The sequence below is a fragment of the Lepisma saccharinum genome, chromosome 25 (genome assembly GCF_977018435.1).
Source record: "Lepisma saccharinum chromosome 25, izLepSacc3.1, whole genome shotgun sequence".
Classification (NCBI taxonomy): Eukaryota; Metazoa; Arthropoda; class Insecta; order Zygentoma; family Lepismatidae; genus Lepisma; species Lepisma saccharinum.
Genome location: NC_139253.1, coordinates 22015304 through 22036241, shown reverse-complemented (window position 1 = coordinate 22036241; position 20938 = coordinate 22015304). Strand labels below are relative to the sequence as shown.

General features: G+C 35.5%; 2 protein-coding genes across 6 annotated transcripts in view; one reads left to right on the top strand and one right to left on the bottom strand.

Annotated features, from left to right (window-relative positions):
• Positions 1–948: 948 nt before the first annotated feature.
• LOC145978599 (NAD-dependent protein deacylase-like) lies at positions 949–15201 on the top strand. 2 transcript variants are annotated; one of them, XM_083111314.1, is made up of 7 exons: positions 949–1046; positions 7089–7465; positions 8603–8817; positions 10049–10185; positions 12869–13019; positions 13614–13668; positions 14723–15201. In XM_083111314.1, exons 2-6 carry the CDS (start codon positions 7100–7102, stop codon positions 13666–13668), a joined length of 924 nt encoding a protein of 307 aa, XP_082967440.1. In that variant the 5' UTR covers positions 949–1046; positions 7089–7099; the 3' UTR covers positions 14723–15201. The 2 variants fall into 2 exon arrangements, with proteins under 2 accessions (XP_082967440.1, XP_082967439.1); XM_083111313.1 differs by having other exon boundaries at positions 14696–15201.
• LOC145978600 (protein IMPACT-like) overlaps positions 14564–20938 on the bottom strand; it is a 34075-nt gene continuing 27700 nt past the window's right edge. For all 4 annotated transcript variants that reach the window (XM_083111315.1, XM_083111316.1, XM_083111317.1 and 1 more), the window contains exons 3-5: positions 20504–20746; positions 19499–19658; positions 14564–14837 (exon numbers count right to left, since the gene is read on the bottom strand). In XM_083111315.1, the coding sequence (XP_082967441.1) occupies positions 14667–14837; positions 19499–19658; positions 20504–20746 (574 nt within the window). In that variant the 3' untranslated portion in view covers positions 14564–14666. The remainder of the gene's footprint in view (positions 14838–19498; positions 19659–20503; positions 20747–20938) is intronic.

The window sequence follows — 20938 nt, the reverse complement described above, 5'->3', positions numbered from 1 at the left end:
TCGCCAAACACAGGGTGCTGGGTTTAGCACCATTGTTACAAAAGTATCTGTGACGTTTACACCTTAAACAACGCGCGAAACTATAGCAGGGGGCTTTCATTGTGACCCTTTGCTTGGCGACTCTAGGTTATTCACAACATCGCTCCCTTCCCTTCTGGAAAATTAATGTTGACATAAAAGTACCTATTATTTCAGACCTATGAGTCGATTTCAGTCACAGTAATTTACATCCATTATTATACAATAATAGGAACGTGCTAATTTCAAACTCAAGTGGTGTTTTCTGAGAGGGCAACGCTATTACGGGTTAATATGCTTAGTTTAATTGCCTGATAAAAAAAAAAAAAAAAAAACATTGTTTCGCACTCGCTGGAAAAAATCTGCGGATGTTTCCTTGCCCCCCAAGTGCGCACGCCTATGCCCCCCCCCCCCCAAAGTAGTTTATCCGCTACTATTACATCATTGGATTTTGTAGCAGATCTTCTGGTTTCTCGCGGAACAATCTCCAAGATGCCCGAACGCTTTTGACGGAAGGTTATTTTTTTCTTGTGGTCGAACTATTCACGTGATTCTCAACTTAAGTGATTGTCTTTGCATTTCAGGAATAAAAACTAACAATATCTGAGAGTTCCATGTAGAAACATCAGGAATTAGCCACTTTTAAAAATGACAGTTTTGAATTTTCCGACTATTCGAGATTCCGAAAAGTCATTTCCCGAAGTCGGGAACAGGACAGGATTTTTTTTTTCCTTATCCCGGTACCGACTTTTCGGGATCCCGCTGTCATTACTGTAAAGCTTGGACCATTTTGTTGTTTTATTGCTATTATTCGATTTTATATATCCTTTTTTATTATTTGTTCAAGATACTACGTAATATTGCCGAATCGAATTTATTGCAGACAGACAGTTTCACAGGGAACACACGAGTAAATAGGCCGCCGTATAACAACGATTCTTGTTTGGTTGTTTACTTACTCAGCTGATTTACTACATGTAAAGTAGTGGATGTGGTAAGCATGAATATCTTGTAAAAATTCTTGAAAGGTAAATATGCTTTTTACGACTTTGCGGAGATATTTCTTCGAAAAATGGACTTAGTCCAATAATAAAAGTAATTGGAACATTAGAATTTTTCATGAATGACTGCTTGCTAAGCAGTGTCATATTTGCGACTTCATATTAAGCATAATATAAGATCTGATATTATTATTCTAGTAGGGGTACTTTATGTGTAAAAGTAAACTTAAATAATAGAATATATTATGTAATTCCTGTATACTTCACCCCTTTGTCAACTCTCAATGATTATATATCATTCTATGATCTGTATGATGACTGCGAAGAATTCCAAAACAATAACATTACAGTAAGTGGTGATTTTAATCTAATTTTAATTTAATTTATAGATTCCAACTATAACGTGCAAACAGGTGGAACTTGTTACAGAAGTTTGGACAATTTCTTGAATCTGTATAACTTACATTCTATTAACAATACTAAAAATCACAATACTAGAACCCTAGATATAATTTGGTACTATTATAGTATGGGGGAGACAACTATAAATCATGTATTTCGCACTTTTTTACATTGCTAATGTACTATTTTGGAATGCGGAAAATTTCCTAAGGTGAATAATGCATTTCTAACTAAGATAATGTCTATTTCTTACATTTACGAGTACTTACTGTTACTTCGATTCTGTAGCACATTATGGCGGGCGATAGCTTACTGGTTCAGGGCGCGTTGTGCGAGTGTTTTGTCGATGTATGGGGTCGGGTACCCTATTCTACACCCTCGAATTTTGAATTTTTTTTTCTTTCATTATGAAGGTTATGTGATCCTATTTCTGAATAAAAAAACATTGGAGCGCGGAAAGAAGTATTTACGACTCTACAGCCGTTTGAAGTGGCGATTTTGTCGTTTGCAATAGTTCGGACGTATTTTTAACTATGTTCGCCGCGCTTTCTTTTTTCGATGAATTTAGGGGTGAATTGAGTGCTAATGGAACCTAACCTAACAGGCCTAACCTAACCTTGTGTGAATGGTTTGTGGGGCTATCCGTGGATGGTTTTTGGGGCTACGAGTGAAAGGTTTCCGGGCGTTATCGCACATTTACCAAGGCATTAAAAATTAGCCGGTGTCACCTGCCCCGAACATTATTTCTCACTTTTGTCGCATTGACTCATGAAGAAACAAAAATTAGCCAAATTTAATGCTGAAAGTAAAGCTGAGAAGTTAACTTACCTCTTTTCCCCAAGGCCAGGCATTGCAGGTGGAAGTTGAAACTAAAAGTCGTTAAGTGCAGTCAGTCGTATGCAATAAGTCGTCTTTTTTGTCCTTTTCCACAGAATATTGCCCTACCCCGTCTTTCCATGATAAAAATAAGAAGTCGCAAATTATCCCAGCCCACAAGTCATTCAGAAAACGGCCTACAGTTGCCGAAAAGAAATGTGCACGATGTTCCACAAGATAACGTATAACGTTAGCCAATGGTTCGTGGGGCTAGCTCCAATGGTTTGTGGGGCTAGCACCAATGGTTCGTGGGGCTAGCGCCAATGGTTCGTGGGGCTATCTTTTTAACTATTGAAACTTTTGCGTGGCCCTACTAACCTATCCACGTGGCAATGGTTCGTGGGGGCTAGCGCCAATGGTTCGTGGGGCTAGCGCCAGTGGTTCGTGGGGCTATCTTTTTCACTATTGAAACCTTTGCGTGGCACTACTAACCTATCCACGCGCCAATGGTTCGTGGGGCTAGCGCCAATGGTTCGTGGGGCTATCTTTTTCACTATTGAAACCTTTGCGTGGCCCTACTAACCTATCCACGCGCCAATGGTTCGTGGGGCAGCAGACCATCTCCCTGTAAGTCAAGTACAATGTCCCGTATGTCTCGTCGAACAAAGTCCTCTATGTCCTTCATCCGTTGAACGTGTGTCAATCTCATATTTAGTCCTTTTGTATTAATTCAATGTCACACAAATCAATTCCAATGTCTAAAGTCGCACAAAACAATGTCAATGTCTCAAATATCCAATCCGCCAATAAATTACATAAATAATATATTGAAATCGCAAATTATCCCATTGCACAAGTCATTCATAACAAGAAAAAATTGCAAATTATCCCATTGCACAAGTCAAAGATAAGAAGAAAAAGAAAATGTTCAGACGTGCGCCTGTGACATGAATCCAAGATTCGCCATGATCAAATCGCTGCAAAACCGTTTCGACGTTACATAAGGAATGTAAATATTGAAAAACGTAAGTTTTATAGCACGTAGATCTTAAAAAATGACTTTCCGCGCTATTTAGAAATATCGTATGTTATGAAGAACTAATTTTCGTAACGATAATATGTGAAATGTGCGAAAAATCGAGGGTGTAGAAAAGGGTACCCGAGCCGATGTATGCAGTGTTGCAACCTCGTTCACGGAAAATACCTACTGTCATGCCCGGATTTGAAATTATGCTAATACCTCGCAAACCATTGACATTAGCCTTGCAAACCATTGACGTTAGCCTCACAAACCATTGATGTTAGCCCCACAAACCACTGACGTTGGCCCCACAAACCACTGATGCTAGCCCCACAAACCATTCACGTTAGCCCCACAAACCATTCACGTTAACCCCAAAAACCATTTTCTGTAAGGTTAGGTTAAGTTAGGTTAGGCAAGCATAGTTGAAAATACTTGACACGTCATGTTCTAGTGAAAACACTGCGAGTTTGAAACACTGACTATGGGGTTATGTCATCTTAACACATGGAACATTGTGCTCTCGTGCAGAAAGTGAATGGCGGCAGCAGAAACAGCGTGTTGGACTGAGATTTTCGCAGAAAACAACATGTATTCGCATTAAAATGGATCGAAACTACATTCACGAACTTCCACAACGCTATAGATCGACCACAAGGAAAAAAAAACTTGGGACGAAAAGTCCCCGTGCAGCTTTCCCTTCTTCCCTCCACCTCGGGCCATAAGGAAGCATGGTCCACTCTCCCCCTCCCCTACTCACAGGGGTACGGTGCACAGGAGTCGCAGGTCTGCGCAAGTTGTTTTGCTCGTGGTTCCATTATACAGAAAATGATTTCCATAAGTACTTTCTCCTGTAAATTTGAATAAATCCGTCTCCCCTATACTATAATGTTACCAATAATTCTAAGAAATGTACATAACAATATCATCGTAAATAGGGATGAGATGTCTCTTGTCAAGGATGATCTTCACCATCCAGCTTTAATATTAAATGTGCATTTTAAAATATCAACAAATGTGTTGAAACCAAATCCAGTCGAAATATTAGATTTTAAGAGGACAAACTTTTTAACATTATACCAAATGTTACGGACATAAACTGGGCTCCCATTACTAGCATGGGTGAAGTGGAAGAGATTGTAAACTATTTTTATGAAAATGTGAACTCTGTATTTCATAACACTGTACCAAAGAAAAAGGTCCACAGAAAATACAAATACCCTCAGTGGTGTACTGGAAAAATTATTGAAACTTTAAAACTTAAGGAATATCATAGAAAATGCATGATATATGCTGATGATAGTAAAACAAAATATAGAGAAACTTGCAAAAAGGCAAAGGCAATTATAAATAAAGCATATGGTATGTACATTAAAGAAACCGAGGAAAGCGTTAACAATAATATAAAATATTTTTAGAACTATGTACATAATAGGAAAGGTAGAAACGCGTATTCAAATCAAACTATGATACATGACAGCAGAACTTTACAAACAAATCAAACTATAGCTGACAGCTTTGCTTCATACTTTCAATCTGTTTATCTAGTTCACTCACTAATGATGGGATCACTGACAAGGAATATTGGCATGCAGTAAAAAAATTAAAACCGAAAAAATCCAGTGGACCAGATGGAATTCCTCCATATGTAATTAAGGCTTGCACCGAAGTGCTTCAGAAACCATTATGTTTTATTTATAATTTAATAATGACACAATGTTTCCCCAAGATTTGGAAATTAACTAAAGTCTGCCCAATCTTAAAATCTGGTGAAAAATTGAAAATTATAGACCAATTGCTGTAATATGTGACCTGCTAAAGTGTTTTATTTACAAGAATATTCAAACATGTAAAAAACTACATAAGCGATTGCCAACATGGGTTTTTTCCAGGTAGATCTACTACAACCAATTTAACGAATTTTGTGCTAGATGTATATAATGCATTCTATTGTAGATCTGCTGTACACACAATCTATATTGACTGTGGAAAAGCTTTTGATAAAATCAACCATGATATTCTTCTGCATAAACTATCAGGCTTTGGTTTGACAAATAATATGTTGAATTTACTGAAATCATATCTTCAGGGTAGGAGACAATATGTAACTTACAAAGAATCAAAATCATGTGAATATACTGTAAACTCCGGTGTCCCTCAAGGATCTAATCTAGGACCTCTCTTATTTATTTTATATGTAAACGATCTACCAACTTGTGTTAAGAACTCACTAATTCTTTTGTATGCTGATTAAATTATACAAAGTAATTAATGGTCTAGATGATACAATAGATCTCAAAGAAGATATAGAGAAACTATATGAATGGAGCTGCTTAAATGATCTCACATTTAATACAAATAAATGCTACTTTATGCAATTAACGAATAAAAGAAATAATTTGAGGTGTACATATTCGATTTGTGGTAAATTACTTCCAGAGGTGAATCTAATCAAAGATCGTGGTGTTTTCATTGATTCTGCTTTGACCTTCAAAGAACACATATCATATATGGTAAATAAGGCCTACAGATCATTAGGTTTTGTTATAAGGAATTCTATTATACATTGTATTACAACTCTATATAATAGCATAGTAAGAAGTAGACTTCAATACGCATCCATTATTTGGTCTCCAATGGTATAGATCGTACGAAAATAGCATAGAAAGAATTCAAAAAAGGTTCCTAAGGTATCTGTTTTACGAAAAATATGATATGTCCCACGACAAAATAACGTGAATTATAATAATCTGCTTTACATATTTGATTTTAAGAGTCTTAGTAATAGGAGGAAAATATTAGAACAGTTGTACTTGTATAAAACAATTAATGGTGTCTTAGTCAACAGCTCCTTTCTCGGTCAAATACAATTCAATGTAAGAAAAAATAATCTGCGTAATAGAAATATTCTAACTTCTAAAATTTCAAAAACACAGAAATATAGAAACTCACCAATAAATAGAATGTGTCACAGTAACAATATACTTGTTGCAAACAACCAATGTGTAGATTTTTCACTTCCATTTGACAGATATAAAAGAATAATAGATTCAGTGCTATAGAAAACGAGACTCTGATAGAATATAGATTGTTTAATATAAATGTTACCATTTGCCGTGTGCAATACTTGTGAATTGCGTATAAACCTCTTGCCTAAATGTATGTAGATAAGTGTACTGTATATATATATCATGTGTTTCGTATGTTGTATGTTATATATATTGTACGTGAATGAATGAATATGTGTTTGTATATTTCCATGTAATTTGTATTGTATTAATCAAACACAGTGTATGCCTTCTGTAATTGGAGGTTCAATCCTCTGTAGAAGTGCAAAACATAAATAAATAAAATTTGCAACAGCTTTTGGTGCCGATTATCGTGTGTGCGAATTCAAGTCTATACATTTGAATGCCGACATGCAAAATGTACGTAGAGTACATTTCTAAGTTATATGAAATGATTTACACTTTTTTAAAAAAACTGCATTAATCGTTCAGTAGATTCAACAAAGAAATACTTTTTTGCTTTAATTTAATTATTTCGAGATCTGTATGCTTTTGCCCTTTCTCCGTAACAACTTAATCATAATCAAATATCCTTGAATAAAATATGTTTACTTTGTAAATTGGAATTTATTCATGTATGAAATGTATTTTCCCACAAAATTCAACATCGTAGTCATATTTAAACATCAAAGAACATTATTTTAAGATGCTTAAAACTTTGTTGTTTCCTGCATCATCATAAAAGATCAAAGTGGTATCCTCTTTTCGATTTACTTATTTATTTTGTTGGTATGGGTCTTACTGTTGGCACTTCTCTTTCAGACACGCAGGCTATGTTGGCAAGGCCCTTTCTGCATAGCAAGAAAAGGGCATTATTTGCTGGATCTTCATTTATACCAGTACTTTCGTGGAAATACAACAGCATTATACAGACAGCCATGGCCGAAAGAAAACAGCCAAGTTCAAGTATGCCAACTTTTAGGGAAGCTTTAAACAAGTCTAGGCATGTCGTTATTTTGACTGGGGCTGGAGTATCAGCTGAATCAGGGATCCCAACATTTCGTGGTGAAGGAGGTTTTTGGAGAAAATACCAATCTCAAGATTTAGCAACCCCAGGAGCTTTCAGGAGGGATCCATCTCTTGTATGGGAGTTTTACCACTACAGACGAGAACTAGTTTTAACAAAAGAACCAAATAATGTAAGCCAGTTTCTGACTTTTTAGTGCTTGACAGTATTTTTTTTATATATATATTAAAGTAGATCAATGTTTTTGGAAGTCCAATTTATACACTGGAACTACAGTTATAGGATCTAAACCACTATATGCTTCCTCTGGGGGAATCCCTAAAGTTCTGTAAATATGTTCACTATTAAGAAATAGTATATTTCTATATTAGCTTATTTTACATAGTAATTTCTTCTAACATGCTGAACCCAGAGATTGGTTTCTTTACAAAAGGTTTACATTTTACAGCCCCCTTGGGCATATTAGTGGTGAAAAATTTGGAATTATTTACCGATACTAGCCGATAGTTCTGGCATTTTGGACTTTAAGCGGTTTGCAAATATACCATGCAAATCTTCACGGAGTCTGATTATAATGGTACGGGTAGTTCTGTAAAATTTGAAGTTTCTTTTTATCTTGCACCACTCTTGTGCAAAAATAATGAATTTCGTGATAACATAACATGTAACTTAATTTTCTAATGTGATTCTTGAACTTTTAAAAGCAAAAAATCTTGGTAAATTGATGCACATAACAAGAATGGAATTCTTACACATTATTGTTAATGAATATTTTTATTACAATTTTCAAGTATCGGTATTTGTGAGAGTATCGGTTCAAGGTGGTATCGGCTGAGCCCTACTTTTGTATGTAGAAAGTAAAATAGATGTTATTTATTCCCTTTTCCAATAATTCAAATGAAAGCACCTCCATCCTTGGGAAAATGTCGTTTGTCCCTCTGTAAAAAAAAAATTGTTTGCCATCTCCAGGAAAAAAGTGTGGGTGTGCCCCCCCCCCCAATCCCCTCGTTTCCCTGTACACATCATATTTTCCTTCCTTCTCTGCTGTTTTCATATTTTATGGAAGGTATACTATGGAACTGGCTTATATTTTGATCTTTCTTTTTGCATTTCTCCACTTGTTCAGTCTTCTGCTGTCTTTATTTATCAACAGCGATTCACATTCTTAACCATTTGTCTCATGTACCCTGTACTCCAGTTTGATTTTATTCCTTTTCTCTTTAAGAGGATATTTATGTAATTATGTTAGTACCACTAAGTTAAGAGAAACAATGAAGTAGCACAAATGAAAAAATATTTCTTATTTCAGGCCCACATAGCAATTGCAGATTATGAGAGAAGAGCAACGGATGAAGGCAAACATGTTGTTGTTATTACTCAAAACATTGACCAATTACATCAAAAAGCAGGATCAAAAAATGTTCTAGAATTGCATGGCTCATTGTTTCATACCAGATGTCTGAATTGCAGTGATGTTGAAAAGAACACAGACAGTCCAATATGTCCTGCTTTGGCAGGAAAAGGGTAGGTATTGATGAGGTCACTACGAAAGAAACTCTTTTGTATTCAGTTATACATTGTAGTACTGGACAAACGCACTTACCTGGTAACATTTTGGAAGATTACATACTACCTTCAGCAGACCTAGGCCTTCCATAAATAAACATTATTTTTCCAACATGTTTGGCTAATCATGACGCTGAGGATGAGTGATGATTTGATTAAATTGATGAAGGGAGACGCAAAGAACACCCATGTCCATGCTGAGATTCAAACTCTGGGAACTTTAGTAGTGAGATCATGAGTTGACTGCGTAATGTGCTTAGTCACCAATCTGGTTGTAAAACTGATATTGTTTATGTATTTGTAAACTTGTCGTTGAAGACAAATAATTTACACAATGTGAGCAATACATAGAAGAATAAGTTATACAAGTTTTTGAACCCACGAATAATCATATTATTTCAGTTGTAAAGATAATTGTTATGTCTACAAAATACTTGCATTTTGGTAAATAAAATTCTGAACCTTCATCAACAATGTTCCTTTTTTTCTGGAAACAGTTTTGATCATCATCCAGTACTTTCGGCATTACTCTTGGGTGAACTTACTTCTTTCTGTCTAGAATTCCATTTCCATTCTTAATTTTTTGTTGTTGTAACCTTCTTTGTTAGTTTGTTTAAGTCCACTTTGTGCACAGATAGGCTAATTGGGTCTGGACCTATAGTTTAAAGTGGGATCCAAACCACTATGCATCTCCTCCGGGTATAGAACCAAGGATCCCTTACAAGATGACAATGTTACTTCTATGCCACCAGAGAGACCCCCAATATAAAATGTTTATAACTGTACTATAGATATTTTACGGTACCATAGCATCATCAATACGGTTTTACATAGAATAAAAACATCACAGTAATAATGTTTGTTACTCTAAATTGGCTGAACACTATAAAAACATTGAATTCATATTATAACTTAAAATTATTCATTCATGAATGGAAGCATTGCAGTGTTCTAAACTTGCATTGTATTAAATATCAGCAGTGGTGGCGATTCGGTTCCAAAACTGAGGGGAGGGGACTGCACCCCTCACCACCACCCCTAATCTCCGCCACTTTTCAATTATTAATAATAAATATAATGTTTAGCCAAAAAATACTTGCGCATACATGCAAATATCTTTTTGGTTTAATGTCCTTTTGTTAGTAACGTGAATATGTAGAGTAAAAATATTGTGTGTGTTGTTCTTCAGAGCACCAGATCCATCTGCAAAGGCAGCAAAAATTCCAGAGCCTGAGTTACCACGCTGTAAAAAGTGCAGTGGGCTTCTTCGACCACATGTTGTTTGGTTTGGTGAATCTTTGGATCCCAACATTTTAACACGTGCTGGTACGTTCAGCATCAAATTTGTGTTAACATGTTATCCCTTATACTATTGAATGCATGTATTGAAACTTACTTTATACAAGGTGGATTCTAGAAATTTACAGAATTTCAGCCGTATAGTTGAAAATTATGAGATATAGCATCCAGTTAAGATGCCAGTATTAATTTCCCACATATTTTTCTTTGATTTATACAGGGTGATTATAAAGTCTTGATCCATTTTTGAGAAAAAGGAGCTTGAGATTAAAACAAATGTATTGAGTGAACTCCCTAGCAATTGGTAACACATAATCAAGATTGAAAGAAAAAATATAGGACATGAAAAGTGGTGTACAGAAGAAAATCCATGAACGTGTTCAATAATTGATGCAATAATATTATCAAATAATGATTATAAGATATATAATGTAAATAATGAACTTTTCTTGTAACAGCGATGATCAATTCACTGTTCAAATAAAGAACCTAACCTTTCAGATGAAACAGAATTATCCATTCTAGCATCCGGGTAATTTATCGAATTACAAGCACTGTCACTATTCTGATTAGTATTACAATTAAGTGGATACTGACCACTATTGTAAGATGATTGTTCATCAACATTTGTATTTCTTCTAGCACTAACATTCCCATTCCCATATTATTATATCTGGATGGATAATTTTCACATCTGAAGTTAGAATTATTCACGTTATTATTAGTCCTTTTAGATCTTACAAACTGCCTTCTTAAGGGATTGCGTTCAAATCTTCTGGGAGATGGGCGATGATTTACATTGATTCCTGCATTTTCAGTCTGTGTTGTAGAATCATAAGAATTCCACTCAACATTTACTTGCCTGACGAAGTATTTTGGTCTGTCGAAACTCCTCTTCTTATTAGCCCTGTCATCAGAATCTGTATTATCACCAGGCAAAGATAAACTTTTATTCTTATCGCTCGAATACAAATCTATAGTCCTTAATTTCTGCGTCAGTTGCTTAAGGTCTGTAATGTTATGGCAGCCCACATTCTTTGAAATTGACTCGGGTAGCTGTTTCAAAATCATTCGTATTACTTCAACTTTGTTTGGTGTTTCCACAAGATTGCAATAAGCAGAGTACATTTTTAAAGCATATGCTTCCAATGATAAACCTGAAGCTGGGTTGTATTTTCTACATCATAACAATGTCAACTGACTTTCTAATAACTCATTAGAAGCAAATTGATCTAGAAATGTATGTACTAAGTCCTCATAAGAAGTGAAATTCTTCTTTTCACTGTTGAACCAGTAAGCACCTACATTATAAAAACACTTACGAATTATACACAATGTCTGACAGTTTCATCAAACACCTTTGAGACCATTGCCGGTGTCATGTTGAGGTGTTGAAGAGGAGTAATCAAATCTTCCTTCTCCACTGCCTGTAACAACTCTGCACACATTGTTTCACAACCAGCATAGTCCTCCCTGTCTAACTTGTGCACCATCTGAAGGTGGTTTGACCATTTTTTAAGGGTGTAATGGAGTATCTCCCACACTGTCAGTTGTAGTAACAACAGCTCCCAGCTTAGCTCTTGTTGATGCTTCTTGGCTTCTAGTGATGTCATCTTCTGCCCATTGCATGGTTTCGGCTGCTACGCTGGGCCTTCAAGAATGTTTAGCATCCTGTACGGTACCTATTCACTTCAATAATTTCAACTAGCAGTGTGATATTAGCCCTGGTTGGAGCAGGTTTGTGGAATTTCCTTTCAAACGTTGTGTGAACATTTTTGAGGCTTAGTCCTGCAAATGTCCACATACTCAGCTATTTATTCAGTAGTCAGCATCTTGCATATCACATACAAGGGAAAGAAGAAATCAGTTGTTTTCACAACAATGGATCGAAACTTTGTAATCACCCTGTATTGAAATTGTAGTTAAAATGTGTATACTTTTCATTGTATGATTATAAATTTCCACTATTTGTAATTCTGCAATATTTGCATCCGTAAACCTTTTCATCTTGAACTATATCATATCCTGTTATGCATTTGAAAATTTTCATGCATCCACCAAAATACAACTGAACCTATAAGATACATAAATCATAGTGGTAGTTTTCAGTAACCATCTTTTTTTGTTTTTACAAAATATATATAGGTGAAACATTGTGAATATATTACAAAAGGTACACTGCACATGTTGTGTATAGTTTTTATTTATTAAGGGTTAAACCATGCAGCAGGAGCATATTTACCAAGTCTGGTATGAATTAAGCTTACTAATTACATAATGACTGTGTAGGATACTGGTGCTCCAAACAAAACAATTCTTTAGTTCAGATAACAATTTTGTTTAGCCTCTCATGCTCCTAGAGTTTGGAACATCAGTCCACTTTTATAGTTATTCCTTCATAATTTTTTTCCACCTGTAACTTACCGAGTAGTGAAAATTTGACCTGGTTTACTGCAACAATTCTTAGTTATTGTATATATTTATTATATATTAATTAGATGCAATAGAAATAAAAGCAAAAAAATCCAACAACTTCAAATTCTCCAGAAATTTCTATACATATGAAAACAGTTGGTTACCTATGGTAGAATGCCTCACTGTTACAGAGTATGTATTTTTATTTTCTGAATTACCCAGTTTATATTATGGAAATGTGATATTACAAGTTGAAAAATACCTAGCAGATAATTTACCTTTCCCTGTCTTGTAGGTTCAGAGTTGGAAGGATGTGACATGTGTCTTGTTGTTGGCACATCATCAGTTGTGTATCCGGCAGCCATGTTTGCACCTGAAGTAGCTGCACGTGGCATTCCTGTGGCCGAGTTTAATTTAGAAGCAACACCAGCAACTTTGGAATTTGGGTAAACATTGTAATTATTTGTATGCTTAAATGTTTTTTAATGTTGTGAATACAATTTCAAATTAATAAGTATAGAGATTTAAAACCATGTTTTAACATTTATAACTGAATTATGCAGGTTATTTGGAGCAACCAGTGTTGTATTTCTTATTTCTACTTGAAATGAGTTGGTGCTTTAAATCCACTGTATGTACAGATGGAGATGTATGCAGAATTTTCCATTGGAGGAGGGGGTAAGTGTAAATTTAGAGCCAAAATTACCATAAATTGGGCATTTTGTGAAAAATTTAGGGGGGATTGAGGAAATTTTGGGGAGTTGTGTGGATAAATCATTGTGCACCAATAAGCTAATCAGGGCTGGACCTACATTTTAAAATGGGATCCGAACCACTATGTGCCTGCATTGAGTATGGAACCTGAGACCCCTTGAGTACAAGGCAATGGCATTACCACTATGCCATGTAGGAGGCCAATGGAAATGGGGATTACCAGCCAGGCCTTAGAAAATCACTAACCAAATTTTTTTATTTCAAATTACTGGAATACTCATTTAACTTCCATAAGTTACATAGTTAAGTGATTTTTATAATTTCAGATACCATTTCGAAGGCCCCTGTGGCACAACAGTACCAGAAGCACTAGCACCTTAGGTATGTATTCTTAATCAGGAAATAAACTTTAATCTTTCAGTGAGTATGGCATGTTTGATGGCTGGATACAAATGTTTTACATTAACTTGCGTCATGTGATCCTTGAAACTGGTAGCTCTCAGGTTAGACTTCAGTCCATTCCACATATTCTCCCTGGTGGTTGATGCACCATTGCTATCTCTCTGACAATTTCTGATCTCACGCACAAAACCTTTGTAAATCTAGCAACATGGTGGAGAACAATATTTCATATTACCTAGTAATTATATAAAACAGCAGATAAGAAACTTAGAGCATATTACTGGGTAGAATATTCTTGTTAATTGGAATGTCAAACTTACAAATTCCATTACTTGCCTCATCCAGTGGATCTGAACTGGCAGGTATTAGAACTCTTATATTTACCAGTCCTACTGAGTTTGTTATGTGATGAACACACATAATTCTGGGTACGTGTATGTGCAAGGGGTGTTTAGCAAAACTGAAAATTAGTTTTGACTTTGACCAATATTTTTAGGATCTCCACGCTAGAATGCCAGTTACCATATAATGCATTTACCTTGCCTCACAAAACTATCATAATTATGTGTATCACTTTCAGTTTCCTTTTATGAAGCCCTCCTTAGAAATGTTTAGTGTGTGTGTGTGTCTGAGGTTCTTTTATTTTTGTACCTTTTTTCTTTGATTATGTACATGAGTAATATGTATAAACTGGGTTACGTGGGAGAACAGTCACCGAACCTCTTCCTTCAATTAAGAAAATTTGAATCCACCTCAGAATTTTAATGAATTAGCTCAGTTTTTAAACTCACCTAGTTAGGTTTGCATTGTAATTTCCTTTGTACACACACATTCACCATGATTGAAATTACTACACGTTGTAGAAAAATTACTCAATATCAAATTATTTAATTCACAATTTCTGTAGCATACAAAATTATTTACAAATTCATTCATAAAAACAATTATAAAAAATAGGTTCTCAAAAATAGCTGAACCTATGATTTCTTTGTTTCCTTCTTCTTAGATTGGTGCTCTTGCTTTACATATCCAGCTTGAACCAACACTTGCCGTGCAGAATTGTTTATGTGGCGGAAGCGATCTGGTCCCAGAAGGATTCCCCCAAACCACCGAGAAACAACAACCAGCAAGTCTTTGATGTCAAGGATCTACAAGCAAGCACAGAACAAGAGACTTAAAAAATATCAAAATAATTAATTTCCATTAATATACATACATAAAATATTTTGTATATATCATTTTCAGTAGAAATATTACAGACTTGTAAAGTGCCTTAGTAAGGGTTTGCAAATCTTTACTGTGTTTACATGAAGATGAAGCTGGTATTACTAAAGTATTCTGATGTATAAGTGTGCCAGGAGAATTAGTAATTTATATAAAATAGGATGGTGAAAGAAGTGAATGCATAAAATTTTTACGTATGGTGCTAGGTGCATTGAAATGTTGTTATTTAACCAAATGAGAGTCCCGTAACTGCAAATATGTTGTAAATATATGTGTATATAAAAGTAATTTGCATTTGTTTCTCATAATCCCTTCCACCAATAAAATTTTCAAGGAAAAAATATACTTTTGTAGTGTACAAGCCAACCAGCAGTGTATACCTTGCACCATGTAGGTAATCGGAAATATCAACCTGCGATTTTAAATTGTTTTTTTTTTTTCTTTCGGATATCCTTTCAAAACATTCTTTGATTCATGCATTTCTCTATTTACAGTACTTTCAGTCCGAACTCTTCCCATGAATCTTTCTCCAGCTTAAGAATTTCCTTTTCCTTTCCTTTGTACAGTGGAACCTCGATTTTTAAGTGTTTCAAAAGGCCAAGGTGAAAAAACTTACAATGCAGAAAAATGTAAAATCTAGGAACATTTTATGTCATTTTACTGTGTTGGAAACATCAAGATTGAATGTGATATGCAGAAAAATGTAAAATCCGGGAATATTTAATGTTCCACTATTGAACAAAATAATACCTGGTCAACTCACAATCTCACCACTGAAGGCTCTAGGTTTGAGTCTCAGCCTGGGCATTTGTGTTCCTTTATAAATTTCATCATCATCACAATTTACCCTACAGAAGCAAAAAAGTGTTGTAAAATAAGAAACATACAATACACGTGTGTGTTTATGGTGCTTACCAAAGCTATTTCCAAGTCATACAAAATCTTAAGTCAAGTGAAGGCAGCCATATCAGTTAAGGATCTACAGCCTTATACCGCATTTACGCGTGTATAATGCGCACTTTTTTTCAAAATTTTTGCCCTTCAAAACTGTGGTGCGTATTATGCACGGAATAATTCGGACAGCCAAAATGAAATCACGCATTTTTTTTTTCACTATGTCACTGCGTATAACATGTATATATCTACAGATTGCTTTCTTTAGCAATAATAATTTTAAAAAATAACTTTTTAATGCGAAATGACCGTTTTCCATGAGTTGTCACTTAGTAATGGAAAGTTTTGCGACATCGAGAAAAGCAGCACCCGTTCTGGCGGCATTCAAGCACGCAACCGTCACACGGGAGACGTATCAAGCGGTATTTTTCGCGGGAGAAATAACTTCCACAAAAATTGTTTTCGCCTTAGACATGGTCATGAACAGAGATAGAGCGAAAAATACGTTTTTTGCACTCATTCCCTTCAGAAGCACTCTACCGCTCGCAAGTGGGTCTGATCTAAAAATAAACACCAGACCACGCTTCAGTTATATCCAATAGTACTTGACCTATGCCCTCCCCTCTCCCAAGCGTACCAATGTTACCCGCAGCCGACGGCTGCTACCCAACATGCCAGGCTTGTTTTGCCATTGTGATTTCGTTTGCTCTTGAATACATGAGAAGAGATCGAATATGCTTGGATGTTATTTTAAATCGACTTTGTAGCGTACAACTTCCGGTAATCGCTTTCATTCAAAACGTATTCTTTGTTCCCTGTAACACTTCATAAAGAAGTGAAACTGTTAGAGATAATCAAAGCCATATAGGCCAACTAAAGATCGTCAACACTCTTAATGCATTTTCATCCAGGTTTCCGCAAAAGTTCACTTCGATCTTACTTGCATCATAACTCTCGTTTACCACTTTCTACATTTTCATGACTGTGCCGATGTCCTAATATTTGACAAAAGTGTTCCGTTGGCAGAGTGACTTCTCCCTCTTCTCGTGTGCGCACACAGGCTGATTACAGGCAAGGGTGGAAGTGGACCGCTCTTTCTTTCCTTTGATTTCTAAAATGGTCAACCAGTTCTGGATGCATTCTTGAAAATGAACAAAAACCATAGGACAAGTATAAAAAAAATATTAAAAAAATGCCCCCTACCCAGCTTTCTCCGCCACTGGTCTGCACGGCAATGTAATAATTGCAGAATTCAGGTCCTATTTTTTTCTTTTTTTAATGCTATTGTATTGAAATATTGCCCGTATTATTGTCTGTTGCAAGGTAAAACGTAAAGAAAGAGTTTATTCTTTCTTCTTCACACAGCTGATAAAAGTTCAGCCTTCGACAGCTGCGTTATCTTCGAAATACGGAGGATTTTCCCTGACCACCTGTTGCTCGAACTTCCAGCCGGTCGCCTTGTTTTTACGCTGCACCTGGCGCCAGTGTTTTGTCTAGCATCTGCGAAGTTGTCGCTTGTGGATAACAGCAATGACTCATCCAGCGCGAAGGCAAGTCATTGTTTTGTATCTCGCAAAGCTGTTTTGATTTGACGATAATGAAATTCGATCTTCAGAAAGAAAAAGAAGAGTTAAAACAACTTCCATGTTCTGCACCTTTATCTTCAGAACCTCAATGTGCAAGCTGCGAACGATTTTTAAAAAAATGCTCAATGTATAAGCTGACACCGATTATCGTCGATTAACGTGAGAGTAAATAAAGATCTCCCATTTTGATATCTGAAAATGCGCAGGTTTCATAAAGCTTGTTTTGAGTTCATTTTATGCTTTTGGGCTAATCGGGACTAAATATACAATTTCACTTTAGTGAAATCTAATTCCAAACCAAAATGATTATCGAGTGTGACACTGTTCACTGTGTCTTAGAATACGCATTGGGTGCAAATAGATCGCAAGTTGCCCGTTTCCTTTTTCAGGCTGGCTTACAATGCAAGTCGAGGAAGAGGAAGGACTGCTCCCTGGAATGGGGGGAGGGGGTGAATTAGAAGTTGGTCGAAGGAAGGAAAATGACATTTTTACGACGTATTTTACACAGCCGAACCAAAACGAAATTTACAGCCCCTTTTTTTTGTGCCTAGAAAGGTGAGATTTTCCGAGAGATCTTATCTTACCAGTTCATCTTGTAACAGACAATGCTCTAGTAGACCCGTATTAAATCCAACATTCATTCTGCCCGATTATCTCCTAATAATCGTTTTTGGTGAAAATTCCAATAACAACCCCTTCGATATAACTACCTTTTTCCTGGGAACTATGAAAGGTCGTTGTATCGAGAGTTGACTGTAACAAATATGAAGGTAAATTAATTACGTCAACACTTACCAAATAGAAATAATTACTGTATATTTACTGCGCTATTGCGGCTTGACTCACGTAAATAAATAAATAACCTTTACACTTAATTCACTCCCAGTTACTAATACAAGCAGTCTGAAATGTCCTAACTTCCATCCATCTTGTTCGATATTCCCGTTACCTTAAAACTTTTGATCATCATTTCAAGGGAGATGGAGTTCCATGCCTCGCGAACCCATTCACAAACAATCGGCAGCGACGCACGTTTCACCCTCCCGCTTGATGAGAGTTCATGCTGCCTTAATGTCATCCATCTATTGTAAGCATCACACACTGCGACCTTGAACGGGTGGTTGATAACTTTGCTCCCTCCTCTCCTATGAAAAGCCCAGCATCTGGAAGTTCAAGGTCGCGTGGTGAATGCATCAGCTACGAAAGCAAGGAAAATATCGTTTTTATGATCTACTGATTAATTTTAAATGAAATACGTAAATGTTAGTCCGACGCTAAGAAAGCCTGAATTGTACTGCGCATTATATACGAGATATATTTTTTTTGTTGCTTTTCCCCATCAAAAACGAGGGTGCGTATTATACACGCACGCGCATTATACATGCGTAAATACGGTATTCTCTTTTCATCTTGTATTCTTGACCCTTTAATTGGTGGAAGATAGACTAAAGCAATGAATATTACAAGTGAAATGAGAAATAAAGTTAAATAGGAAATAGAAATACCCTAACAGTGAAAATCAAATTATTCTTCATCTGTCACTAAATCTGTAAAGGGCAGACACACATTTCTGAATATTATTACAATTATTCCTATTGCCTAAAAAGAAAAAAACTAGAGCAAAAATGGCACACTTTGCTTTAGGTAAAATTTTGAAAAATGATAGTTTGTCCCAAGTCTAGAACAAGACCGATATTAAGACTACCTTGATGTGTGTCACTTTGAATTTCGAGACAAAACCAAAATTGCAATATGTTCTGTGTTTGTGTTACTTTCCACTCATTTCAATTGTACAAAAGTAGATGAAAAATTGTATCAAGATAATGGTTACTTTATTAAGATGAATTTGAGAGTACACCAAACTTACTATTTTTTAACAAAAAGGCATTAGGTATGACATAGTACACCAGGACTCTGGAAACGTTGGCCAGTTCCAATAAATGCCTTACAATACAGGCACCTCTGGTATGACACACTACTAATATATCAGTATAAACTCGGCCTTGTTTCAGTGATGTGAATGAGTGAAATTGGAATAATTCTACAGCAAAAATATGTGTTAGGGTACACAAGGATACAAAGAAGTTTATCTTAAAAATAATTACCTGTAACAAATGAAGAACACGTCCTCCTGCATGTGTTTCCCCATCATCTACGCAGTCCTGAATGAAGCTTTTCGTATCTTCTTTCCATATCCGATAAGCATATATATTGTGAGTAGCATTTGCTATCTTTTTGTTTTCATACAGCTTTTGTAGAACTTGCCTATATAGACAAAAAATACATAAATTCATTAAGTCTTCACTATATTACATCTTACAATATACTCATACTATTAGCACAGTGTAGGATTACAGCACTTTTATTGAAGTGGGGGAAAAATAGTCTTTCACATGTGAATTAGTCCTTTGCAAACGCACTTCATTTAATCTGGATTCTAACGAATTTTCAAAATTAAAATATTTTAGTTCAGAGTTACAACTTACTATGTACAGTGGGACCCCAATTTTACATTTTCCGGCATACATTCAATCTTTATGGTCCCAAAATAGCATAATGTTATAAAATTTTCCTCGATTTTACATTTCCCACATGCTTGGTCCCCTAAAAATCGTAAATTCAAGGTTCCACTGTACACATAGACGTTTCACTAATTATTTATAATATTGTCATAATTTTGTCATCTCCCACGTATCACCTATAAGCTATTGCTGATATGTGAAATCGAAATTCCAATTTTCATTTAATGTTATATCAAATGGATAGCAAAACAAATAAAATAACCATAATTTTCATTCAGTTTACTAATAATATATCATCTGTGTGTCACATGTCATTTCATATAGCTACTTCAGTCAAATATGAGTTTAATAATTGAAATCAATGAAGATTCAAAAATAATATGAACGAAATAAGACATGCTGAACCATGGGTACTGACATTCCCAATGTTCTACAAAAATAAATTTTAACCTCACATCAATAGAGAATAATTTGACTATATTATTACAACAGAACAAAAAATCAGAGTACATAATATTACAAGATTGTACTTCATAGCAACAGTACAGATTTAACTCAAAGAAAATTTTGAAAAAAGGGAAGACTCACTTTACTTGACCTACAGAAATGATTTTGGCAACATGTCCTTGGAAGTAACTTTTTCGATCACATATTATGTCTCCATGAATTATGGGTGGCAGTTCATCTAAGTTATCACTGGTGGAACTTACCAATGGCACATCGGCAACACATTGCTCTTGTTCATCACAAACCAATTCACTTGACTTTGCCTGTAGTATTTCCCTTAATTTTTCCACCCATTGATATATCATAATTTCTCCAATGTTTTGCCTAAAATTAAAAGAAATGTAAAACAGTGATAACTTTCACATTTGTAAACTCTTATTACATATAGGCTATTTACTTTACAGTATACGTAATAAACAATTCAATGTATTATTCTACCCAGTGCCAGATCTACAAATTTTGGGCCGCCTGGAAAATATATACAGGGTGACTTGTAATTAGGATGTATTCCCTGAA